Genomic DNA, 27,876 nt, shown 5'->3' with positions numbered 1-27,876 from the left:
AAGATTTAATACAAACTATTACAGAATTAAAACATATCTATTTATAAATGATTTAATCTTGCAATGATATTTTGAAAGAAATTGCATTATTTTTCAATGCTTTGGTCCAGGTTTAGTAGAGACAAGTGTCGAAAACATTCATCAAAGTATCGGCTCAACTTTTTGTATATTTGCGTCTTGTCAAGCATCCCCTTGAAATGACAGATAGGCTTGTTAGTTCATTCAAAGTGTTTCTTTAATTTGTGATTTCATTTCCCCACCCACCATTATTTAGCTAATTGTACAAATGGATACAAACATTTTGTGCACGGATGAAAACATGGTGCACTGTAGTATAAACTATCAAGAAAAACAGTGTAAAACCTAAAAAAGAAAAAAGAAAAAAAGAAACAATCTCCCTGCACATATAAAAATAAATTAATACTTTGTGTGTCCAGTAAAACTCCAAACTTGCACCCCCCCCGCCCAAATATCACACAAACAGAGGCTTTATTGGCTTTCCTTTGCACAAATCCTTATGTACACCACCAGCCAACGAGGAACAAGATCTATTTACATTTAACGAGGTAAGAACGGACCCCGCACCCAACCTTTAAACAGCTGCAGTCACACACACTCCCCGTCATCAACGATCAAAACTGGTTGAAAACATGTGAACCAGAATACAAATCAATCCAAAAAAAAAGTAGAATAAGAAAAGCAAACTTTACACAGTCGGACAAGCTGATGTTAATAGCAACACCTGCGGGCTTGGAAGATACAACCATCTCACGTCTGTTACACAAACAAATAAATAAAAAGCACAATTACAAAAAGGAGCTTGAACATTGGAGAATACACCACAACAACATTTCCTGGTTTTAAATGACATCAGTGTTTTGTAATCTGTTGCCTTGGCAATGCAGCTTAATTGCCGGCCGGGAGCACGAGGAGAGATGAGTGAGACTGGAGGGGAAAGGTTGAAAAATAATAAGCCCAAAAAAAAAAAAAAAAAAATAATAATAATAATTTCGCCTCAGGCACTTTGGGCGTGAATGCCGATTGAGCGGACTTTTATTGGCCGCTGCTATCGGCCAGTTAGGTCCCGGCGTGCGTGTTGACGAGGTAGGTGCCGCTAGTTGATTCGAGAAGGATGACCACTTCCACATGTTGACACACACAGAGGTATGTGCTTCCATCTTTGTAGTTCCTCCCATGAACATTTGTGGCCTTTTAAGCGAGCCCTTTTATGTGCGGCCCCGAGAGGATAGATAGAATCATAAGCAGGCTTCAGCGGTGACTGAGCCAGACTTGGCTCTCTCTCTCCCTCTCTCGCTCTCTGTCTATATGACATAGAAATGGAGCCGCACAAAGGAAAGCAGAGCGAGCGGTCATAGTGGGAATGTGTGGACTACTATCTTTGTCCTTTTAGGAAAGCTGCCAGACAGATGCCCAACATGCATCTGCTACTTTTGAAGTGATTCTGGCTTTTTTTTTTTCTTTCGTTTCTTTTTTAACACAGTGTGCTTTTTTGTTTATGCGTTTGCAGTCTTGTCAGCACGTGCGCCAACGTGTGCAGAGAGGCCCCTGAGAGAGTGACACGGCAGAAAAACCAGAGCGGTCGCTGTTGAATGAGCTGGGATGAAAAACATCTAAGAAACTCAGCCACTTTACAAAATCTGTGACAAAACTCCCGCACACTGCGAGAGTTTCGACTGGAGTTCCGCCATATCGCTCGGTGCCCGACATGTGTGGAACTCCAGCCGGTCTTGATGTTGTTGCCTCGGCCGCTATAGTTGCTGTTGGGAGACAGAGGGGGAAGAATGGTGTGAAAAAATATTTCCATGCTAGAAGAGATGGGGAAGGGATAGAAGAGAAAGTGCTCAGAGAAAGATGAGGAATATGGGGAAGAGAGGACACAGATTTAATAATTCATTGTCTTGAAGCATAAAGTAGCTAATGGTGTGTGTCGTACCGCTGAGGGTTGCGATGCTAGCAGCTGCTGGAGCTGTTGCTGCTGGAGGAGTCTCTGCTGGTCTGCCAGGCTTAGCCGCGCAGAACTAACAACAAGAAACAGAGCCTTTAGTCGTGATTTATTATCTTAAATGCTAAGATGATGGCTACACCTGTACCTGTTATTGACAGACAGGGTGGCAGCTCCCGTTGCGTGCGGGCTTCCAGTCCCTGCCGGCGTCTGGATGACTCCGTTCAGACCGCCGGCAATACCCCCCATGCCAAGGGTGTTTCCGGAACCAAAGGTGCCCATCAATCCGGACATGCTCCCCAGCCCGGCCGGGGTGGTCCCAGTGGCGATGACGCCGTTTAACTGCGGCTGAGGTGGGCTTTGGGACAGTGAGGGTGGGGTTGACAGGGAAGAGGTAGAGCCGCTACTGCTGTGGCCGCCACATGACGCGCTGTCCTAAAAGGAATACAAATACCAAATTAGTGATACACGCCGGAGGGAAACATGTCGGCAATATGGAGTCAATTAGAATCTTGAAGTCAGTCATTTAAAAAAATGAGAACCAAAATATGTCAGACAAAGCAAGTCCCAATTGATCAGAGCAAATGTCAATCATGTTCAATCTCTGAATGTGATCACAACAAAACTGTTAACACAAGTAAAACACAGTTTTTATTCACATAGCAAACATCAATTAAAATGTGAGTTACCTGAGATGCCACAGGTAAAGATGAGTCAGAGGCTCCTCCCTTTATATCTACAACACAATTTCCATGAGTAGATTAGAGAGAACAGAACCAGTGTTGCATCCAATCACAATTTATGTTTGATCTTCAGGTATCAATGGGTATACCAGAGGAGGCTGAGGTGGGTGTGAAAGGCACTGAGAGCTGGGCACTGAGAAGCTGCAGTCGCTCTCTCTTCATAGTGAGCGTTTTAATCTGTTCCTCCAGCCTTCTGTTCTCCTCCTGCAGCTGATGGAGGGACTTGAGCATGCCCACCACTGAGAAACAGCCAGAGAGAAACAACAGACAGCAATTGACAGTCAGCAGCTGGACTTACATTTGTGCGCTCTGTGGCAGAGAGGTCCTTCAAACTGGCACCCGTGACAATCAAATAATGCTACACGGCACAGACTTCATATGGAATGTCAATGAGACTCCCAACGGAGGTCAAAGGTTGACCCTTTCTCTTTTCCAAAATTGATCCCAAACAGAAACGGTGTGTTGTCTCTCACCGTCTCCCTGCGCACCCTGCTGCAACAGGAAGCTCTGCCCTTCGTTCCACTGCCTCTCCAGGAGCTGCTCTATGCTGGTGGCCACTGGGGGCAGCGTCTCGCCGCCACCGCCTCCCCCGGCCCCTAGCAACCCGTGCCCCGGTCCCGGCAACGACCCTGACGAGTCATAGCGGATCTGCAGGCCGCCAATTGGCGAGCTGAATAAAAGGGAAAAGGAGCGATAGAGAGGTCAATAGGGAGATTAACGACCAAACATAAATGTCAGACAAACATAGACACTGCTGGCTATAAAACGACATCAATTTGTTGTTACAGTGGCTTCTAATGAACAGGGGCCAGGGTGTGTGTGTGTGTGTGTGTGTGTGTGTGTGTGTGTGTGTGTGTGTGTGTGTGTGTGTGTGTGTGTGTGTGTGTGTGTGTGTGTGTGTGTGCAAGTGTGTGTGTGTGTGTGCAAGTGTGTGAGAGCGAGAGCGAAAAGGGCAGGAGAAAGACCAAGTGCAAAATGAGACAGATGATGAAAGTGGACTGACTATGTTGACAAGTTGAAAATAGCTGTGTGTAGGGGTTTGTGTCTTCACGATCTTGGGCCAAGTTTTTCAAAAAGTGTCTTTCTCATTATTGTACACACAAATTCCTTGATCAAAATACGTGACATTGAACATTAAAAAGCACACACAAAAGTCACCTGTATAACTTGCATTCAATTACAAAAACTAAGGGTTGCAATTTAGTTTATTCTAAAATTGATATTTGTAAAATAACATGACGACATACAGAGTGAGAAAATGTTTGTTATTAAATATCAAAATGACAATGTCACCAACCTCATGTGAAACGATGCATCCCTCAAAATGATCAAAACAAAAAAGAATTCCTGTAATTAATATTTCCATCTCGGCCGAAGCGTTCAACCCTTCCTCGAAAGAGAACATTTTGCAAAAACAAAATATCTTTCCTAGTGTGAATAAAACAAGAAAAACTCAATTGTAGCAGAAGGGCGGTTGCCACTTTCAAAAACGCAGGTTATCGTTGGCTGACAGAGCGAGAACTGCCTGTAGGCGTGTAGGAGCTAAATGGGAGTGTGTGTGTGCATGTGTGTGTGAGTGTGTGTGTGTGCGTGCGTGCGTGCGTGTGTGTGTCGTGAGAGGAAGAAAGAGGAGATGGGGGGCCAGCAGAGGGAAAAGCAGAGAGGGGGGATGGGTGAAGAGGGGGTCAGTTTGGAATGTAAATGGAGATGGAGGGAGGGAGGGAGCGCATCTGTGTGTGTGCGCGTGTGTACTCACCGTGGTGTGGTCTTGGGAGAAGCCCTTATAGAGAAACCCTGCACACCGACGCTGCTGTCTCCAGCTTCCTGATCTAAACACACACACACACACACACACACACACACACACACACACACACACACACACACACACACACACACACACACACACAACATGTTTTCCATTAGAATCCGGAGACACAAAAAGTGAGGGGAAAAAATTTATGACTGGCGGAGTTGGCATTCGTTGATGAGAAATGCTTCCTGTTGTCAAGGTACCACTTACGGGGTAGGGTAATCATTACCAGTTATTGAAGCAACCCAAAAATTACACTAAATTTAACTAAATTCGCTGCCATTGATAAAAATATTTGTAAAAATGTCCACCAAATTGTGGCTTTGTTTTCATTCAAGTTTGTTGTGCCAATCACAATCAAGTGATTGAGGTGACCTCCTCATCAAACTCCAAAGAGCAAAATTTGGAATCTCCACACGACACTTGATTCAAAAGCCCTCTCTTTCTCTTTCTTGCCCGCTCGCTCTCTTATGTATCCGCCTTGCTGGGCCGCTGGCCAGACGCTTCTTTTCATTTCCCTCAGAGAGAGTCATGAATCACACACACGCACGCACACACTTTTGCATTTACATGCTAGCACTAAACTCCCTTCTACTTAAGACAGTCAATCTAAGCATTTACCCTACTGACCAAATGTGTGTATCCTCCGTAACCTATTGCATCCTGCCCCCCCCCCCCCCACACACACACACACACACACACACACAAAAAGCAATAAGAGAGGGCTGCCAAAGTAAACGGGTGCTCTTCCACACACACGCCTGTTTGCACATACACAAGTCGACGTTAAGTAATGTATACACTATGAATTGAATTACTCTAAATATTTACAAGTATTGCTATTTAATTGTAATTATTATTTTCTTTTATTTCACACTCTAATTCCAAAGTAATTAGTTGTCTTTCAAATATTCTCTGCAAATTTTTTCAAATCATGATTTTTCATTTCCTATTTTTTTTCCCCAGATTGTGTAAGTATTGAGTAATGCATTTCCATTTGTAAGGATTTAGCAGTGCTCTCTCACACGCGGGCGTTGGTTCACACACCCACATCGGAGCCCACACCCACGTCGCCGTGTCATTCAGCCTGATTAGTTAGTTAACCTGCGGGTCAGAGAGGATCTGACTGATGATGGCGGCAACGGACATCTTAAGTCTTCTTTTAATTCATTCTCAAGTAAATGTCTTTTTTTTTTCAGGACGAAATTATTTTCATTTAAAAAAAAAAACTCATCATCATCACAGGGCAGACAAGAAAGCACGACGAAAAGGAAAATCGGAAAGTGTGTAAAATTTACTCCATTTCAAAAGTGACTCAATGTGTTTGTTTGATTGTTCGCAAGAAGGGGGTTTAGGGAGGGGAGGGGGGTCACTAGACCTAGCGGGGAGGACCTTGAAAATTTCACCAGCGTTGACCCATGACCTTTCTGCAGGACCACAAGAAGGGGGTCGTGACAATCCATTATCCCCCCCACTCTCCGAGCTCTCTCACACACATGATTGTGTCACATGGGTACGTAAGCTCCATACCTGCGGGTGAGGCCTCCGACTGGGCAATGAGCGCTGCCATGGCAGAGTTTGGATTCAGGCGGTTACCAAACATATGTGAGGGGGCCATGTTGAAAATCGACCCTGGAAGGACACTCGCCTGAAGATAAAAGACAGAAATAAGACAAAGTTATAAAAAGCCTCATTGTGTCGTTTTGTATGAGTGTTTAAAAAGTACTCCGATACCTTATCAACCAAAACAATACTATACCATACATGTGTTTTTGGTAGCAGTTGTGAAATAAACCAATATATAAGACATTGAAAAATGTTGGCAGATGTTCCAATAATGTAAAAAAACAATTCCAAAAATGTATTTGATTGGAAAATCACAATAAACTGAATTAAATGTAAATAGATAAATGTAGATTTATCTCATATTTTTGAAAAATAAATAAATATTTTCAAAAATTAGATTGGAGGCTGCTGAAATAAATTAAATAAAAAACAAAGAATCTGAAAGGGGTATAATTATTTGAGACCAATATAAATCCTCGAAAAGCTTTCCCAAAACCTGTGATCAAAAATACAGTTTCATAGATGAAAAGATTAGGGGCCGTGAATTTCGTAAGGGGGCGAAATCAAACAATATCACGACACTGCATCTTTCTGTTCTGCTTCACACGTGAGGCCCAAAGCCTTGGAAGAAGTGACACAACGCTGACATGCTGACAAAGTGTTTCTGATGCATGGAGTTTAATCCAATTAAGCTATTTCCCAAATAAGGGCCGTGGAGCAAAGGGGTGGAGTTTAAGTGAGAAGGCGGGGAATAATAGGAGAGAGAGGAGGGAAGAAAATGCCTGACTCTTTTAGTCCTATCACCGCATGACGGATACTATACAATTATTTTCGTAGAAGTTGTTGTTACATTACCGTGGTACGAATTATCCTAAGTCAACAAAACTCCCTTTCCAAAGCATACTCATGGAAACAATCCGATTGTTGAAGTCCAGATGGACCTAGGGGCAGACAGCTGTGATAGGGTCCAATCATTCCTCCACATCTGCTCACATTTAGACGAGCGTCTGGGAGAAGAAGGCCATTATCTCCTATTACTAATTCAACATCAAATATGGAAAACAACCAGGGAAAAAAAAAGCCAGCCACTTCCTCTCAAATGAAGAAGCCATTCACTTGTCCATTTTCCCTTCACTGAAATTAGTCCGGATTTTTCCTTCCGACCCCCCGCCCCATACCATTTTCCTTCAACATTCATTTTTCATTGACATTCATTTTTCATTCAAAGATGCCCTCCTTTTTTTTCTGTTCACGCAACTCTATCTCTCAGTTCTACACAGACACAACGTAACCCTCGGCAGCAAATATGCTTCCCGAGGCCTATTCGCTCGGTCCTGCTTAAGACAAATGCCAGGCCTGAAAAATGGAGACAACCCCTAATACACACGGACCTGCACATACACACAGACAAACACTTTATAGCGCCCCTTCTATCCCTACTGTGGTGCTGCTTGTCAGATGTCATTACATCACAGGACAACAGAGGGAGAGTTAGAAAAAGACGAATGAATTGGGGGGGGGGGGGGGGGGGGGGGGGGGAGTGGAGGGGGAGACCAAAAGAGAGTTGGTAAGGGGACACGGGAGAAAAATGGAGTTGTGAGGACTGACGGAAAATTCTCTCTGAGGACATTTTGAAATGAGGGACACTGAGGTTAGTGACGACTCTGACGACAGATCACGCCTCCCCTCTCCAGCACTCGCTTTCTCTCCTTGTTAGAAGAAAAACGGACCAAAATATTATCAGGTGGTTATTATTGTGGTTAGAATAAAACAAAGTATCTGATAGAAGCTAAATATATTGTTGCTGATACACGTTTTTGATGTGTACTTAAAAAAAACTCCAAATACTCTCAAAATATGAGTATTTCTCCCATCCCCCATTTTACTCACTATCACAATAACAAATGTCAATCAAATATGTGTAATACAAAGCAAACCTCCGGATGATGATTTTGCTCAATTTCTTTCCACTGCTTAACTATAGTCAGGATTTTTTTTGAAAAATTCTCACTTGACTTAACACAATGGGGAATTTTTCTATGAAGGCCACAAGTAATTGAAATTTGCTGGCAAACACAAAAAACTGATTTGTGAATAAACCTGAAGACCTCGGGCGCGTGCACAGTCCTATCAGTTGTCCAATAACTCAGTGAGAAGAGACAATTCACACAAGGTCAGGGGCGCATGTGCCTCGCACATAATTAACGTGCCGAGCAGAGATTTGCCCGGGAAGCTATTTTAATTAGCGAGCAGTGTGCTTCCGCAGTTAATCTACACTTCATCGTAAAGATGTTGTTGGATTGACAGAGGGCGCTGAATAAACTGCGCGTGTGGATTTGTGGGTGAGAAAGTGGCAAACAGAAGGATAAGTGTGCTTGTGTGTCATCGGCACGGCTCTTGTGTTCCGACTCACGTGTGTGGCGGCCGTGCTGGTCAAGGGGGCGGTGGCGCTGAAAGGAGAGGGAGGGGCCAGTGACGACGCGAGTTGAAGTTGCTCCGAGGTAGCGCCGGAGCCCGACAATGACGACCCATCGGCGCTGGAGAAAACACCTGTGAAAGACCAACAGCAGGTTATTGCATCATATTCCGAGAGAAGCGACAAAATTGAAATTGGATACATATGATTTTATATTTGAATACAAAACACACCACTTTTTGGTTCTCACATTTGTTAATCATTTTCACAATGAAATAAAAAAAAAAACAACGAGTTGAACTGAAAAATAATTTTAAGGAAATGTCACCGTTTGTGCAAATCTAATAGTATCGACCAAAATATATCTAATGATGTTGGTAAAAACAATTGGTTGTAACTTGGAATAAGATTTTTAAATAGCCCAAAAAATTCCGAGCATTCTATTATGATTAAAATGTCATTGTTATGGGAGGAATTCAAATGAACAATTGAAAAGGAAAGAAATGTAATAAATAAAAATATGCAATGTACACTGAAAGGTTGCAGGAAATGCCCTCAAAAGATCGCAAGAAGTCATAAATAAAGCCCCTTTTTATATTGTGCATAAAATGAGCAAGCCTGTTTTCACGTATCCATGTGTGCATGCCTCATCCCCTTATCTCAGCCTGCCTCATCGACAGACAGGCACACACACACACACACACACACACACACACACACACACACACACACACACACACACACACACACACACACACACACACACACAAACATGCGCACGCGCACACACGCCTGTGCTCAGCCGCTAACTGGGGATAAGCCCTGCCCCAGCCCCCTTTGACCCCAGCAGAGGTGCTGGTAGGGGGGGGGGGGAGATAGGGCCTCTCAGTTCCACAAAAGCCTGAATGGCTCAGGGCAGCATACATTCACTGGGGGAACAAGAGATCTTTGTGCCAGCAGGGGTGAAGGGAGATGATGAGGGGGGGGCGGGAGGGTATCTTTACACTACACGGGCCTACATACTATTTATAACACTTTGTAATATGCACCAGAAAAATGGATAAGCAAAATCTGGGCTGCAGTCACTCAGAGGGCATGGACTACTTAGAGATTGATGAGAGGCCAAATCGACAATTTATACGTTTTGTTCATATCGAGCATAAAAAGCTTCTTACACGCATTGAAGCACAAGAAAAAGGTGAAATTGTACAGATGTATGAGCAGCTCAAGGTTCTTTTAAACATTGAGGATTGTTTACCGATAATAATGTCCGAAAAATAACAATGTGTGTGTGTGTGTGTGTGTGGGGGGGTCACAGGATTCAAATAAAGAGCTGTAATTAATAAAAAAAAAAAAATAGTACACATGCCAGAGGAAAATATGATAAATATCACCCCTGGTCCCAGCAAACAAATATCTTTTTACTGCAGCATTAGGTGGGGGGCATTCAACTTGCCCAAAATGACTTATTAGAATTTGAGAAATATTGTTGTCCTTCGATGGTTAATTTGTACAACAAAGCAAATTATTAGGGTCAAATTGTGGTTTTGAAATGCAGAAAAAAACATGCTGAAATCTGTGTGTGTGTGTGTGTACAATTAAAATTTAGTACAAATATTTTTCAGTCATCAAACTTTATTTTAGATATTTATCTAAACTATTTAAAATGTACATTCATTTCTACTCCACTTCTACAAGGCACAAACGCAGTCCTGTCCCCACCCCCCAGCGTCAAACATTAACCTAACCAAAAACGAACCCCTGGCTCTCACCACCCACCAGCATATATCTATCTATCAAGCTAACTATCTATCCATCAACATGGTGGAGTAAAGATGATGGGGGAGGGAACGAGCGAGCGAGCGAGGGCAGCCAAGGATTCTCCCCATTACTGCCCTACATTAACCCTCAGCTAAATATTTACAGTGTGAAGACGAACACATGATTAACACACACACACACACACACACACACACACACACACACACACACACACACACACACACACACACACACACTCTAAGGCCATATCAGCACCCTTCCTTTCCCCTACCTTCCTTCTCACACCAGTGGTGGTTACAAATGACACGGCACTATAGGTAAAAGCAACAATCGTGCCAGACACACTGCACTGCAAACTACCTTTTCCTTGACCACCAGAGCAAAAATAAATAAATGTCCTAAATCATGTCCTATGTATCTTGTCTTGAAAGTCAAGCAAAGCAAAGCAACCCCAAAACACTATTTCCAGACTACACTATTAATACAAAAAAATAAATAAATATATATATATATATATATATATATATATATATATATATATATATATATATATATATATATATATATATATATATATATATATCCATTGTTTTTTTAATCTGATGTAGAAAAACAAAAAAACTAAAAAGTGGAACATATACCATTATAAATTGCTTTGGAGTGGCTATCCAGATTCAAAATACATCTGCAGCAAATCTGGAGTACACCTTATTTGTGCCACATAAAAGTATGAGAATATCCAGACAAAAAAACCCCAACCACAAGTGATTCCAAAAAATGGTAGTAGTGATCAATTAAACGAAAGTGATTAATTACCAAACAATTACAAAACCTAAGATCAATTGTGATAAAGCGCTCTAAATATATTTTCTCAGACACCAACAAAATAACATATTTCAGCTGATTCAGTTAAGTAGATCATTAGCATTTCGGGGAAAATAGGCAAACATCATCAGATGGGGAAAAAGATGTGAGAAGCAGAGAAAAAAAAGGTAAGAGCAGGGGGCTGGGCGACAGCGGGCAGAAACAAAAAGGTGCTAATCCTGGAAGAAAGTGGAAATGCGGGATGTGAGAGCTGTACTGAACCATTTCCTCCAGCAGAGGGGAACTCCAAAGCAGTTGCCAAGCAACTGAACACAAAGAAGAAGAAAAAAAAAACAACAACCTGCGGAGCTCCACACACGGCAAAATTTCATTGCAAGAAGCCTATTACAAAGGTTCGTGTAACCGTTGTGGGTTGATGTTGACGCTGATTGTTTATGTCTTTCTGTCCCAATAGAAAAAGGTTGTCATTTCTATTTAACAATCTTATTCAAATGAAACAGGGAAATTTTTTTCCCTGACATTATGGTCAAGAAAAAAAAAAGCAAGATGCAACAACAACGTAGCAGTAGTCTACTCTGCTGGAAAGCAGATTCAGCTATTTAATTGATCCACAATTAACAAGTAACGCTGGAAAACTCCTCATTTGAATAGTTTGGTGTGTCCCCACTGATTTCAAAAATGTTTTTAAATTTCCCCTCAAATAAGATGCTTTAGAGGTACTGTATTTTCATTTTTGTTTGACCAATTAAAACTTATGCAATGCTAATTTTACCATGTCTTGTCATTTATAGCTTGTGATGTTTCATTCAAGGTTTTCACCTGTTGCTGAACCAAACATAAAACATACTAAACACTAATATTTACCATTATTTCATATCACCCTATACAAAGTGTATAGCTCCTGAATATTTTTTATGATAGATCTGGAATGGAAATGGAATTAAATGGAATTAAATTAAATGGAAATTCTTTTCTGGTATCAATAGAAAGCAACTAGCAAATGTCATCCCAATTAGTCTTGAACAGACAACTGACATGTCGGCAGCAGTTGCGCATTTTTACCAACACACTTGCTAAATCGTTGAGTGGTTTGGCCTTCAATGCCTTGATTGCAAAAGGGCGGTGTCAAAAATCAGAGGAAATGGCAATGTTATGTTTCTGTGGCCTCACCTGGCCCGCTGCTGCTTTGCAGACTCCCATTCCTGAGGAGCGAGGGGGACTTTTGAATCCCGCTGCCAACACCCATGACCCCGAGACCTCTCTCTCCTCCTCCTCCCATTCCTAAACCACCGCTGGAAGCCAAGCCGGGCCGGCCGCAGAGACTCAAGGAGGAAGATGAAGGGGGGGCCGCGGAAGAGGAGGCGTTGGCCGTGGAGGTGGTGGGCAAAGCGAGGGAGGGTGATGACTCTGGCGGCTTGACGTCTGTTGTGAAGCAAGGTCCAAATCTGTTGCGCCAGTTGCCTTTCTTTTTCTTCTTGACTCCATCCTCCCCTCCTCCCGTGGTTGTTCCAGCCATCCCCGGTCCCGTGCCGGAGGGCTGCGGCCGTTTGTAGGCAGCCGAGCCACTGAGGCTTGTCGTCTCGCTGGCTGAGAGACTGTGGGAATTCTCATACAGCTTTCCGCCCACTGAAATAAGAAAGTAAGCGCGGAATATTTAGTGATTCTTTTCCACATTTATCAGAACACTGCGGGGGAAAATAAGTTTGCCCAAAAAAAAAACATGGGGGAAAGAAACGTGACAAAGTGGCTTAATTTTTTACAGAAAAAACAAAAACAAAAAAACCACGTCCTCTGCGTTTTGTCACATGGGCCATTAGCACTGAATGCATCATCAGTGAGATGATTATAAAAATGTCATTTGGTAACTTCACTACTTCTTCACAATGTTTGTAATGAATTCAAGCTAAACAGAAAAGAGTGGATCTACTCAAGGCCCAGAGTGGAAGACATTATCCTTGCTGCTGTCTACAAGTGCTTCCTCCTTATGTGGGCTTTTCACAGGTCTCTAATGCTCAAAGATCTTTTTTTAATTTGATCAATAAATTGTGGAATTACAGACGATGATGTCTAATTCACAAGGACTGCGAAAGCATGTGTTGCTGTGTTTACTCACTATAATTGTGAATGTACAACTCCCGTCCTGTTTTATCTCAATTGATGTTCAATTGGAGTATATCGTGTCGTGCAACATAAAACCCAGTTCCGTTTGAAAACATGCTCGGAAAGTCAGTTGAGAGTGTTCAACCGTCACCTGCAGGAGCGGTCGTCGCGAGAGAGCCGAAAAGATTTGTCGTTCCCTCTGACGCGCCGCCCTCTGAACTCGGCTTCACCAGGCAGCTGAAAGATGGCGGCGACGAAAAGGAAGTCATGCCTCCTGGACGCAAGGAGGAGTCGGCGAAGCTTAGGAAATCAGAGGATGTAGGGGTCGAGGGCGCCTTGCTGGAACTCGTCAACAGCAGTCCTTGATAAGACAGGTGGGCAAAGGACAAGGCAGAGGAAATGGGATAAGACAAGAGGCTATAAAGATCCAATATGGGATGAGAGAACACTTGGGGGGGGGGGGGGGGGGGGGCAGATGCATTAAAGATGTAACATCTCCCGACTAATGGGAGCGAGAGAAACCCAAATAAAGATAACCCAAATAATCGTTCTATTATGCTTTATTAATCTCCATCCGCTCTTAAATAAGCCCTCTCTCTTCATGCCTTCCTCCCACAAAGGAAGTACGCAGGGAAATGAATACACTTTGCTACTCCTTAGATAGCCAAAACACACACCTGATGCGAGCTCAAGGTTCTGATGATAGAAAACACAAAAGCTTAGTTTGAACAGCAATCGACTCGTTCGGGCTCTGACCTCCCCCACGTCTGTGTGTGTGTGTGTGTGTGTGTCTTTTCTCAGACGAGTGGCGAGATTATTGGAGCCGGAGGCCAGAGACAAAACATTGCTATCAAGGCCACACACACAAAAAGAAAATCTGGTGTCTGGTCAAAATCCAGTTGCACGTTGCCAGTGGCAAGATGGCGGCGCGTGCACACGCAGCGGCCTCTCTCCGTCCCTGCCGATCGGTGTTTTTGTTCATTTAATGAGTGTTTGTCAGACAGTTTTATGTGTTTGTCTGCTCGCACCACGTAGCGCTCCGAGTACGGCAGGCAGGTTCTGCTCGACGTCGGCGAAAGCGAGTTTTGCGGCGTTTCGGATTTTGATGCGGGGACATTAAAGTCACTGGGACTACAATGCCTGCATCATCGCTGGACTCGTCTGCTACTCCTTCCCCGGACCAGCAGCGTCGGAAGCGGTGTGCGAGGAGGCAGAAGAGGGGGAAGCGCGGAGGCGTCCGGGCCAGGCTAGCGGCGTGCCCAACTCGCCCGGCCGTGCCTACCATTCTTCTGGCGACTGTCCGGTCGCTGGACACTGGACTCTGCTGTGCTACTGGAGCGGCTGGCGTGCTGTCGAGCGGACCGGGCACTTATTACTTCTTCGTTGCTCTTGTCTGTTCGTTTTTACTCTTTGTGCTATTTGGTGCGAGTTTTGTGTACAGTCTAGTCACCGTGGGACGGTGGGGAACGTAATTTCGATCTCTTTGTGTGCCTGGCATGTGGAGAAATTGACAATAAAGCGGACTTTGACTTTGACTTTGATAAACACACTGAGCGGGTAAGAGCACCAAATAATCGGACACTTTTGCTACCGTTTCTAACTGCAGGGTCTTTTGTATTAAAGGGAAAAAAAAGAACATTCAGAAACATTTGTAGCTATCAATTTACCTTGGTGGAAAGGCCCAGTGGAGGCAGATGTGGAGGTTGCCATGGTTACCACAGCAGAGGTGAGAACTTTCCCTGAGGAGGTGAGAGACTTCCGGCCACCCCTCTGTCCCACGACGTGACTTCCAGCGGCAGTCTTCTTGGTCTTCATGTCAGACACCACCTTCCCGCCGTCACCGACGTGACAGTCCTTGGAGCTTCCCATAGAGTGAGTTGACGACACTTCCTGAAAGTTGGCGTTGGTGAAACGAGCGCTGGCGTCATCCAGTCGCTTCTGTGAGGCTGCGGGGAGAGGTGGACCCGCTGAACTGTTGCTGCTGTAGGTCTGGAGGTACAAGGTGGAAAGGGAACGTCAATGAGGGTTCAAAGAAAAAGGTGGACAGGATTTAAGCACAGACAATGAAGATTTACAAAATTGGGTCGTCACCTGCAAGTGCATAATTTTTCATGTCTCAGTGCGAAACAATTCATTCATTTGCACCTTTTTTCAAGCTAGACAACCAAATGGAAATTGGTTTGGCAGTTGGTTTTTAAATCTAATTGAGCTAGCTACAAAGAAAACATGTCTCCATTCAGGGAAAGTCAAGCCACTGATGACCAAAAGAAGAGATTATTCAGTCGATTAATCGATACAATTTGATTGTACATTTTAATCCAATATAAAATAATTTTCCCTCAAATATTGTTGATTGACCAATTGTTTAGTGACAAAAACAACAACGGTTGGGCAATATGACACAAGAGGGATTGATGTTACTTTTTAAAGTGATTACTGATTTGGTCACTGTGTTAAGAGAAAGCAGATGTGGGTAAATGTCTTTTATTGATTTAACCCCAAAAGATGTCTGTTTAATGAAGCAAAACAGAAATCGGAGCATAATTACTGGCAAGAGGCTGAAATGAGACGATTAAGTTTAAACGATGGCTCCGAACGATTACTCGATCGAATAAATGTTATCATCGATTAGGTATTGATTAATCGATTGATTCGGACACTTCTGAAGAGCAGTTCACTAAAAAAAAGAGAGAAGGCTGCTCCTCACCTTCTCTGGGACCACGATGTTTGGGAGAACAAGGGAGGGGGACATGTCCATGGAGGTCTTCTTGTGTTTGGGTTTGTGTCTGTCCCGTTCTTTGTGTTTCTGAGCGTTAAAAGTACAAAAAAAGGAAATGACACATAAGCAAGGCTTAATGGGGAAAAAAGGAAAAAAAAATTGTCGAAGTCTCAACATGTAACTGTTCTGGGAATGATTATTTTCAAGAAGATTATTTATTTATTATTTATTCGTTGCTATGTCTTGTCACCGTGGGATAGTTGGAAACAATTTTGATCTCTGTGTGTCTTGACATGTGAAGAAGTTGACAGTAAAGCAGACTTTGACTTTATCACAAGAACACGGCTATGGAGTAAATATGTGTGAGTGAGTGAGTGCGTGCGTGCGTGCGTGAAGGGAAAAAGCATTACGTTTCAAAGGCTCACTCTAAGATGAAAGCGTCACAAGCACAAAGAGAGTGATGGAAGAGAGATGGAGGGGAAAATAAAGCTTTGGGAGCAACAGGAATTCAGCCTGCTGAAGTTTCGAGCCGTGTGTCTAAGTGCTTCGTGGCTCAATGCACAACATCCCGTTGTTTCATCCAATCATATCCTCCACCTTGAACCACAGCATCTCAATTTACACCCTCTCCATTTTGCACAGCTCACACCCGTGAGGTGGTGACCGGGTGCTGGCGCATTTACACCTCGCACCGACACCCCACACCCTGACACCTCTTTGCACACGCATACGGACAGACAGACTTTCTACACACGCGCCGCCGTCAGTTGGACAGGCTGTAAAAATATGCATCAATCTCCAGAGACGTATTGGTGACTGTCGTGACAACTAGCAAACAGTGCAACCGCCACCCCGAGCGACTCCACCCTCCCCCCCGCCCCGCGTCTCTCCCCTCAGGGTCTCATTGGGAAATGATCACATGAAAGCTGGTGACAGTTTAGCCAGACTTCCGCACTGAGTGGCAGTTAACAGACCCCCACCAGCCGAAATCGGAGATAGCACTGAAGCCCGCCTTCCGCTAATGCTAATTTTCGGGCCTCGACTTTACAGCGGCAACAACTGAGCCGCCCCTGTTTGTTTCGAATGACATTTGAATGTCAAGCCATACAACTTTGTCTTTTGCTTACATTTAATGAGAATTACTAGAAATGTAAGCATGTTTTCAGCAATCATAAAAACGTACAGTTAGTGAAGCATAAAAGCCTAAAATTGTACTATTCTTGGTCAATCCTCTTACTCTGTTTTTTTGGGGGGCTGAAAATGGCAGGTGTTTTCAGTTAAACCGGTTTGAAAAACAACCTTATCAGCTCAGCATCAAGGACTGGTTGTGGGATTCAACATTGGTAAAAGTCACTCAACTGGTTGACACAATCTCTTGGATGGTTCCTCCACCAGCACTGAGTTTCTAAACCTTCATTTTCTAATTGTTTTTATATGCTTTTTTTTTTTTTTTATCTAAGGCTAAGCAACACAGGTTGTAATTAAAAAAAAAAAATCCCACCAATAAATTTGCAGCGTTGGATACCAGAGTGGTACGGAATTTAATTAACAACGGAATGATGACATGAAGCAATATTGTTTTACAGAAATGAACTTTCACTAAAAGGCCAGAATAAAATCACAGTTAAAGAGACGGGTAAAAATTATTGATGGTGGTTGCCGCAACGACACACACACACACACACACACACACACACACACACACACACACACACACACACACACACACACACACACACACACACACACACACACACACACACACACACACACACACACACACACACACACGCGCGCGCACCAAATGAATTATATACTTTTACCCATAAACAGCGCAACAGGGGTAGATAATTAATTTTAAAATAAATACAATGAGTGTAGGTTTCTACGTCCCCAATAATATATAATTTATATATTATTAGAAATATTATTTGATCACTTTTTAAGAATTTATGGGTAGCGTGTTCACTTGCTTTGTAAAGGATGGTCGGTAAACAGCTACCAAGCCCGAATACAAAAGAATTAAATGAATTCAGAGCTACAAGCTGAGCATAGTTATCATACTACTAAAAACGAAGAGAATAAATATTCAGGTTGTTACAACAGTACAATTCTATCGTTTCTCTGATGTGTGTTGTCTTATTAATGAATAAAAGGATACGAGCCAGAAAAAAATTCTTTGTTGTTTTTCATTAACATTCCATTCATCCATGTTGATGGAGCAGCTAGGGTCGAATATCGCACGCACGCGCGCACGCGCACACGCACAGGCACACACACACGCACAGGCACACACACACACACACACACACACACACACACACACACACACACACACACACACACACACACACACACACACACAAGGCAGCAGGCGTGGGAACACACACAATATAACCTTACACACCCTTATCAATCAGGTCAATTGATTACACAGGCAGAGACAATGTCTTTCAGTATGCGCGCACCCCTTTTTTTCTCCGTTTGCCACCATTAGCAGCAAGCTCATTTGACATGTCCAAGTGCTCTTTGAAAGTGTGTGAGGTAAATATGAGTTTGGCAGAGGCTGGGGTTCACGTCTATTTATCAACAACGCTCCGGACAATGAGAGAACGACAAGAGAGTGACACTCACTCCGTCTATGTAGAATAAAGATGGCAAAACTCATTTGGAGTTGCCCAAATGTATGTTGACAGATGTTTTAGACTCTAAACTGCACATGACAGATACATTTGGGCAATAAATTAAATAGGCCTCCGACAATACACACTAGTATCAATCTTGTTTTGCGGATTTGTCAAACCATTATTCAGCCTATGAAACACTTAATGGTGGTGTGGTGATGGGGGGGGGGGGAACAAAATGATCACAGAAAAGTTCATTTATCACTAGGTTTGATTTGGGCAGAAAATGAAAATGTTATCATGAAATGTATACAACCTACCAGGCAAAATATTCATGTCAGAAATACGGAAATTATATTGAATCTAATATACTGCCGGTTTGTTTGCAAGCATTCAGCACAAAGGCCTGGAGATGAAAAGGAGGAGAGGGGTACAGCGAGCCTGGGGAGGTGAGGGAAGATAGGGTGAAACAGAGGAACAGGAAGTGAGAGGAGTATGGGGGGTATAATCTGCCCTGGTCTGGCAGGAATTCCCCTGCGCCGTTTCCTGCAGGATTTGTGTGTGGGGGGCGTTTGTGCACGTGTTTCCTGGAGGCCTTTTCTAAGCGTCCAGTGTGAAGGTTCTTTTTAGCCCATACTGGAGTTTGACTGGAGGGTCTAACATAAGGTGAGCACAATTGATGGGACAAAAACACATGAACGGCGCACACTCTCAAAAAAGTTCAAGCTCGCTACACATCGCCAAAAGATATACACTAGGACCAGATGTATACAATGACCGACGAGAATCACTTATTGATTCAAAAGGAGAGAATACAATGAATGGTGTGGTTTTTTTTAAAGATAACAGCCCTCAGGGGTGGTAAAATGGGCTGGCAGTTAATTCAGATTTAACGCAATCTGTGATTACATGTGTTGCTAACCTCCATGACTAATTAACAACATTTTTTAGCATTTATTAAAAGCCGCGATCCCTAATTGGTGTAACTGCGGTGTGGGGAATCCCACTCACTGCTAAATCCAAGTGCTGTCATGTGTGCATGTACAATTTTCACCTGAGTCATTCACGAGACAATATGAAACATTAACATCTAAGAAATTGATACACCTCTCAACATTGTCATTAAAAAAAAAAGATGATGATGATAGGGTTCATCCGAGAAAATTGGAAATGTGCATTTGATCAAATATCTTTGCTCTGTTATGAGGAATATGATCCATAAAGTCAAAATGTAAGATTCTGAAGTCCTGCTTCAGTGACGTATTGAGCACAACAAAGCTGCGAGTCTGAGTGGTTGCTCAACTTCCCATGGTTGAAGACATGTTTTTCTTTGTTGTACTGCCAACTGATCGAAACTGTCCCATCTTACTTGACCCCCCCCCTTCCCAAAAAAAGGAAGAAAAAAAAAAAACCACCCTGCTTTGTCTTGTTGGTCCAACTCTTTGAAACTCACCATCTCATACAAAAGAAAGCAAGTAACATAATAAAATTGAGAGCCACTCAGAGCGGCAGTGTGTCTTCGTGGTAGTAGTAGAGCATTGTCTGTCCGTCTGTTCCTCCACAATGTGGGCATGAAAAAGCAACAGTACAAATTTCTGGTGGTGGACTCTCAGTCATGGGTGGGAGGCGAAGAGAGGGTAAGATCTGAAGGCTGTCTTACCTTCGTTTCCTGGTCTGGGGGTCTATCCATACACTGAGAGGAAGAGTCACTTAAGCTTTGAGATCTACTACCGCGGCCCCTGCGTCTTCGCTAAAAAGGTAAAGAGGAACTCCAGGTTACTGGATGAAGTTCAAAGAAAAAGAGGCTTGAGCTAGAGAAATCTAGAATAACTACAGAAAAAATGAGCGGGGAGAAGAAAAAAAAAAAGAAAAAAAAAAGAAAATGACAGAAGGTCAGGTCAAAAATGGAAAAACTAAAGTCTACATCAAAAATCAGTCACATAAAATTGACATGAGCACATTCAAAAGTGAATTAAAAAACTGTGGTAGGAGTGCCGTGATATCTGCAGGCACACTCTCTATTTATGATTGTTATATGCAGCAGACTTGATTGAATCGATACCTCCCTTGCATTGTTACTTTTCAAACCATATTCAGCATACAGACAAGCTAATGGGGGAGGGAAAAAAAAAAAAAAAAAAAAAAAAAAAAAAAAAAAAAAAAAAAAAAAAAAAAAGCTAAAAGAGCAGATTTCCTGTCAATGACCTGCTCAGTTTGACATAACGCATAGCGGACAAGCAAATATAACAAAGACGGCAGAACTAACAATGGGGGCGGGGGGGTGAAAAACGTTCCTCAACACTGCGCCACAGGACGTGCCCATTGTCTTTTTAAGAGTACAATTTTATTAGGTACCCTGGGACACTTTTGGACGGCCTTGGTAATCGATTTTTGTCCTAGTCTGTTTGCTCTTGCTCATAGCGTCTGTTGCCATGGCGATTAAGAAGCGGTGAGATTACCTCCGCGCATAGATTAAGGACTGCATTCAGTATGAGCATTTTGCAAAATCAACATTCGCTCCTGTTATTGTTGACTTTTGGATAAACATGAGTTGTTTTTGAATGTCCCAGTTCTATTCTGATACATTTCTTGCAACACGAATTGAAAGGAAAACAATGTTTTTGTTGTATAAAATGACCGATAAAGTTGTTATGAAGATAAAACAATGAAAGATCTTCATTGATCTGTCATTAATATTAGATTTGGTCTAAAACTCAGCCAAAAAAAATCTTTTTTATATGCTGTCAATGTTATTCAATAGGCATTTTGGGAAATCCAGCCTGCACTACTCATCACTCTCGTACAATCAGTCATACAAATGCAGTATTTTCCGCAACAGCCAAAACCATTTACGCAAATCAATATGACAGCATGAGTTTTCCATTTGTGTTTGTTAACATTCCAAAATATCATCGATGTGCGCTCACATTAAAAAGCCTGTCGGATTTTTCTACCACAGATATTAAAAGAGCAATATTACCAAACTGCTTGGATTTCATATAATCTTAGTATCTACAATATGCAAAGTAACCAACAATATATTTGTCAACAAATCAGAGAATTATCCAGTTTTTGAATGATCTCAAATGAATGAAATGTTGTGTGAAGAAAGTTCAATTTCACAAGATGGAGTGTCACATCAAGGTGAACTCGATTTTGAACACCCATGTCACGCATATAATCTTTCATTGCATTTGTTTTGGTTGACTTAAAGGTGTCATTCGTTGCTAAACAGGAAAAGGTCAACTAGTGGTCAAGAATGAATTCATTGGGGCAAAATTCAGTACACATAAAATACAAGCGCATCCAAGGAATCTGCAGATGCAAAACTCTTCCGACCTGTGTACTCAATGGATGTTAGACATTTCGAACTAAGGCAGTAGGGAATTTGGCAAAGAGTGAAAAGGTTGGACGAGCAAGCAAAAAAAGAAGAATGACAGTAATGACAGTCATTAGAATGGGTGAATGAACGAATGAAGACATGACTGAACGTGAAGGCCAAAAGCCACAATGTTCCAATCTCTAACAAAATAAATGCAGAATTTTAGAAATGTGTGCTTTCTGTCAAGTCATCCTAACTTCAACCTTATTATGTAATGAAGAGGCTAGCGTTGTGTACCACGTGGAACAGACAAACAAAAACATTTAACACAGACCTCATTTATTCTAATCAAGCTGGTCTAATTCAAGCCTAACCTGAACCAAAGGCACAAGCTAATTCAAACCAAAGAAGCTGCATACAGGCAGGCCACTCTACCTCGAACACAAAACGGACAGACAACATTTCAATCGAAATATTGCATCGTATCAAATATGCTACTCTCAGTTGTGATTAAACAGAATTTTTGAATCCACATTGCAGAAAAACTCAAGACTCTTCCCTTGCTTCCTCGGCATTTTAGTTATGGATATATCAAGGTTGTATTTGTGGAATTTGTGCCAAACAGAAAGGTCTACTTACCAATTTGCTGTGGTGGTATTTGCAATAACCACAATATTTGACGTTGTCTGCGTCCGAGCCTTGTTCCTCACACAGCAATCCTGCAAACTGGGCACTGTAAAAAGAAAAAACGAAATTGCAAGAGGATAATATCAAAGCATTTTGAAATCCTGAGTTTTTCCAAATCATAAAAGCATAACCCATGTGTAAAATGACTAAGCAGTCTCCTCCTTTGAGCAGTGATGTAAATGTGATGTGAGGGGAATCTCACCATGTGACATGGAAGGCCTGCCTGCAGCCATGTTTGTTACAGGTCATACATGCTCCAGTGGCCGCTTTACTCTCTCTGCCTTGATCCTCGCAAATGTAGCATGTCTAGACAAAGGCAAGACACAGAAACACACATAAATGGACTAAAGCAGTCCTTTGCGGCAAAGAGGTTCCTTGACGTTTTGATTTATTTTTTTTACCTTGTTATAGCGATCATGGGGCACCGACTGTAGCACAATGGGCTCCATAGTTGAGACATTGGCAAACTCCACCTCTGGTATGTAGAGGGCACACACCACATGGGCCCAGCCTGGAATATTGGTAAAAAGACAAACCAGCTTATTTAATAAATAACTAATTGCTGTGTATTGACATAGACCAATGTGATGTGAATTGACAACTCATCATTCATCATTTTATATTTCCACATTGGCTATTTAAAAAATGGAATTGTTTTTTTTTTTTTTTTTTGGTTTTTTTTAGTCAAATGCCCATTCCTAATTAATATGCAAAAATCAACTGAATTGAACCCTGAACATTTGAATTGATAGATTTGCAATGAAGAGGCTATTTATTGTGCCGCCTAAAAGGCACAGCAGCTGCCTGTCAGCAAAGACAAACTGACGGCAGAATTGATGACAAATTGAGGAGTGGCAGAAGAAGGTGAGCGGGAGGTCAGATGGACTTCTGCCACGTTGGAGGTGTCTGTCTTTCCCCCCGCAGAGGAAACAAAAACAGGCTTAAACTTACAGTTGAACCCCTGACCTGCCTTTGACCCGGCGGGCAGGACAGGGAAACGGGGCAGAGGGTGGGACAGGGAGAAGGCAGCGGGTGTGAAATGGGGCATGTTGTTGTTTTGAAGTCCCTCCAAGAATCTGGAAGAGGCCTATAAAACAGGACTATAAAAGTGGCACGGCCTTGCTCCTCAAGCTAACAATTCACGTCGTTACCATAAAAACCCTTTTGTCAAGCTGTGCGACCAAGACGTCCAATGTGTTTGGACGGTGAACTTTTGTCACTACATTAGTGTTGTGGTTCAAATTCAAGAGAAACCTGAGGCACAATAGCAAATATAAGGTTCGGAGCTTACCACGGCTGTCAGAACCAAAACAATGCGGACCACGCAGCCTACATTACTGTAAAAGCAAATGTTCCTTATAGCATAGAAGATGCACAACAGGATGGATGATGAATGGAGGTGAAGATTCCTAAAACCTTCCAAACATATTTTTTCCGTCTTCTCTCCCTCACAATACATACAAAGGAGTAATTGTCAACATGAGCTAAAAGTGTGTATAGCAAATTGGCGGGATATAAATAAAGGTCCATTTTCTTCTCGTCTTGAATGGTGGGCAAAAAATGTTGGCGAGCAGTTCAACAAGTTGAGGAAGAGGAGCTGACAGGACAAGATAATGAAAATGGAAGGAGAGGAGGGGGGATGAGAAAAAGGACAAGCGAGAGCGGGGTCGTGGGAAGGGTAAAAAAAAAAAGAAAAAAAAAGGAGAAAGTAGTAAAACGGTGTGTGTTAGTGTTGTCGTGATGCCTCCCTGCAGGCCTGGACACAATCCCGCAGCTGTGGCTCTCTCTCGAACTGATTCAATACACACACAAACACACACACCCACACACACGCAAAGAATATTTACATTCTCTACCAAGATGACCTCCTAGTGAACCCGGCAAGGAGACTCCTCACAGGCTACGCACTATACCCAACGTGGCCCACCCCCTCATAAACTTACAAACACACACACACTAACCAAACAGCAGCACTCACAGCACGCCCGAGCCCCTTTAACTCGCCGGCGACACGCAATTAACAACACAAGAGGACGAGCACAGATGCGAGCGTGGTCATGTGCATGCGTGACGCCGCGTACCGCCATTGTCCGTCCTCTTCAGGGCGCCATCTTTGTGGGGACACAGCTCACATCTCTGTGGATAAACCAGAAGCAGCGAGTAAGACACGTCGCCATGACTGGAATCTTTCCGGCAATATTTTTACGTTCCATGCAAAGTTCACACCTTCCCGACAAAAAAAAAGACTATTGTATTCATGTTGAGTATTAAAACTGTATCCATTCAAACTGTAAACACGACCTATGCTTGACACGCTCTTGAGATTGTGAAGAAGACTATTGTTTGCCAAGGTCAAATGAAGTTGAAACTTCTACTTCCACAGATGGGATGCAGAAACAAGGAAGTCTCGTTATATGCCCATAATCCCCTATCAATGCTTGTCACACATATTTAATTAGACGCGTGACACTTGAGAGTAATTGGTGCTGAGCGGATCTGCCAGATTTGCTGTTTAAAATATGTTAATATGCTCTTCAACTAAATGTGGTTATTTGGGGAATTGTTTCAGGCTACAAGAAATTTAACCTAAAATAGGTTTCTTACCATATCTAAGTAGAAAGCACTAAGCATTGTACATAAAAGATTTCCGGCCATCTACATCACAAGAATGCATGCATTTCAGACTGAAAAATTAGGAATTTGACATTTTGACATCTCCCACTCATTCTGTGATTTTTAGAAATAGCTGCCAGATGAAACGCAAGACTCACCACACGGGCAGCTCTCTCCTGAGATTCACACTTTCTGCAGAACCATGGACCAGTGGGCACCTGCACAATGCCATAGCAGGCTACAAAGAAATGAAAACACAGCACAATCAGCGAGTCTCTGATCTGACTATTTCCTAGAATCCAGATTTCTGGCGACATGAACTTTTTTTTAATAGTGAAAACTACTTTTTGACTAAAGGAATTAACTTCATCAGTTGTGAATGCACACAAGCTTACTTTTAGTGCTGAATCTGTTAGATTTGCCATCTATAATTTTCTGTGTCTCTGCAGACTGGTAGTTGGAACCCCTGCTATAGTACACTAAGTGAAATATAAATTAATTGCCAGCCAAGAGTGCTGTGTTGACAGCATTAGTCTTTCACAGTATGTGTCATTTCAACACGTGTAACAATGTTTACATTCATACTCATAATAGACAGGCCCTTTGCGGGTAATTAGTTTCATTGCTGCCATGGACTGTATAAATGTTTGTACTGGAAAAGTCATTGAAACGTATGGCTTGATAATTGTACTCCATTAATGACTTTGGTACTTGCAGTATGTTACGTGACCAAAGATTTTTATTTTGACACTACAATGAGATGACAAAGTTAGTATGAAACTTAAAACTTAAACTTTACTATTTAAACATATCTCTGTGGCAACATCTATAGCTGCATGATACCGACTTTGATTTGACACTGTTACTACCTTGCATTTGGCTAATTAGCATGACATCTTTCCAGTTTTATTTATTATTATTTTTTTTTTACTGCTGTTTCATTACAAATATCGAGGAACATCTTTTTATGCAGTTGTAAAATCAAACTTGAAATTCTCGTATTGTGCCAATACAAGTGTGCCATAGGTAACAACAAACAGTGTTTATTGATGGTGGTTACTGCAATATGGGCTGTTTAAAAAATACATGGGAAGATGACATTGAAAAAGTGGCAATATTGGGGGAAAATATGAAGTTTTTTTTTCTTTGCTCAGCTCTACTGTCTGTTGAGTTTTTGTTTTTGTCGGACGTAGTGAGTCTCCCACATGGTGAGCAGCAGCGTTTGTAAACACAGCCGTCATCTAACTAATGACTTAAGTTTAATTTCACATCATGTCATCGAAATCTGTATTGTAGATAACAAACACTGCTTTATTTTATGGCTTGTGAACTTTCCCATAACTCTGGCTTGGCAATGATGACATTTTGACAGCTTCTCTCTTCTTTGTGTCACAACCGTAGCACTGGAATTCAGCACCGAAGAAAGTAACGACTACGATTTAACATGAGTGCATTACGATCCAGCTAAAGTAGTCAATTGTCCTGCTCTTAAGCTTGGCCTTGGGAGATGGACGCTCCATAACCTTGCACCGGGCTAACTAGCTTGAAAGCTAACAGCTAACCACTAGCTTAGCAGAGAGCAACGAGCTTACCTTGGTGCACGGCGACGTTGCAGCCGTGTCCGTCACAGTATACAAGCGGGTTCTCCGCCCAGCCTCTCTCGTCTGAGCAAACACAACACCCTCCAATCATCTCCTTCATGTTACTCGTCGACAACTGTGTGTCCAGCAGCAGACAACGCTCTCCGGAGACCATCTACGAAGAAATTGAACATGCGGAGCAATACGATAGGAAGACGAGTCGGATCCTTGGGTTTAATGCGTCCCTCGGTCTTCCGGTACGGTGCATTGGGTCACGTTCGACCGAAATTCCATGTCTTCAACGTTTATATGTGTTTTCTTGACGCTATATATTTCACCAAAACAAGCACTTCACGACGCAATGTTGAGGTTAAGGGGGGGGGGGGGGTTCTCCAAGGGGAAACGGAAGTACGTCATGACGTAACGCACGTTTTACTACGTGCAGCTTGTCAAGAAGGAAGAGTTTGTCGTGAGTAGAATGACATTTCCTTTAAAAAATATATATTGATTTATTGTCATGCGAGTGCCATGAATAAAATTCAAAGCTTTACTCCTTGCGTTGACTTGATTTGAAATGTTGAAACATTGATGTAAAGCCATCTGATTAATACATTGCTTTGCATTAATGTTTTAATTAAGAAAAGAATGCAAGCAGTTATCATTTTAAGATGAGGTCATTTTAAATGTATTTATATATTAGATTACATAATACACTCGTTTCGCAATGTATTGACTTAATCAAAAAGGAATTGAAATGCATTGGTAGGCCTACTGAGACATCATTAGAGATGAAATGAACTGCTGTGGTTTAAAACATTTTTTTGTATTAAATTTTCTGCTGAACTTTAATTGCTTTTTAATTTAACAGTGGACCAAGAATATATGAAATGAAATGCAAATGATTAAAACCTAACAAAATATTCATTGATTATTATTATTTTTTTGTCTCTTGTTCTCATGCTTTTGAAAATTATTAAATTAGTTTGCCTATGCTACACATTTTGGACATTAAGCACACATAGACTTGTACTGGTACATATACTAATTGAATTGTTTGACCTTCACTTTAAATTAAATAATTAATTATAAGATTAGCTTTGGTATTATTACAATCTATATGTAA

General features: G+C 42.2%; 1 protein-coding gene across 6 annotated transcripts; it reads right to left on the bottom strand.

The window, feature by feature from the left end:
* Positions 1 to 210: 210 nt before the first annotated feature.
* Positions 211 to 27,123, bottom strand: mllt10 (MLLT10 histone lysine methyltransferase DOT1L cofactor). Of its 6 annotated transcripts, none has more exons than XM_085938874.1 (20): positions 26,766 to 27,123; positions 25,332 to 25,411; positions 24,642 to 24,696; positions 22,962 to 23,071; positions 22,763 to 22,866; positions 22,513 to 22,606; positions 20,212 to 20,301; positions 15,916 to 16,014; positions 14,876 to 15,197; positions 13,360 to 13,569; positions 12,279 to 12,734; positions 8,499 to 8,635; positions 6,050 to 6,167; positions 4,463 to 4,535; positions 3,180 to 3,376; positions 2,796 to 2,945; positions 2,653 to 2,699; positions 2,112 to 2,398; positions 1,955 to 2,039; positions 211 to 1,826 (listed from the first exon to the last, which is right to left on the bottom strand). In XM_085938874.1, the coding sequence occupies exons 1-20, from the start codon at positions 26,926 to 26,928 to the stop codon at positions 1,770 to 1,772; spliced, it is 2,934 nt and encodes a 977-aa protein (XP_085795000.1). In that variant the 5' UTR covers positions 26,929 to 27,123; the 3' UTR covers positions 211 to 1,769. The 6 variants fall into 6 exon arrangements, with proteins under 6 accessions (XP_085795000.1, XP_085795001.1, XP_085795003.1 ...); XM_085938875.1 differs by having other exon boundaries at positions 211 to 1,778; XM_085938877.1 differs by lacking the exon at positions 15,916 to 16,014.
* Between the last annotated feature and the right edge of the window lie 753 nt (positions 27,124 to 27,876).

The sequence above is a fragment of the Syngnathus leptorhynchus genome, chromosome 19 (assembly GCF_054491065.1).
Source record: "Syngnathus leptorhynchus isolate UIUO chromosome 19, UIUO_Slep, whole genome shotgun sequence".
Classification (NCBI taxonomy): Eukaryota; Metazoa; Chordata; class Actinopteri; order Syngnathiformes; family Syngnathidae; genus Syngnathus; species Syngnathus leptorhynchus.
Note: the sequence above shows the minus strand (reverse complement) of the source record. Positions and strands in the feature narration are given on the sequence as shown.

Coding starts and splice junctions, on each gene's coding strand:
- mllt10 (XM_085938874.1), bottom strand. CDS start 26,928: ATGGTCTCCGGAGAGCGTTGTCTGCTGCTGGACACACAGTTGTCGACG. Junction 6,168..8,498: donor CCAGCACGGCCGCCACACAC/GTGAGTCGGAAC, acceptor TTTTATCTTCAG/GCGAGTGTCCTTCCAGGGTC. Junction 1,827..1,954: donor TAGCATCGCAACCCTCAGCG/GTACGACACACA, acceptor CATCTCTTCTAG/CATGGAAATATTTTTTCACA.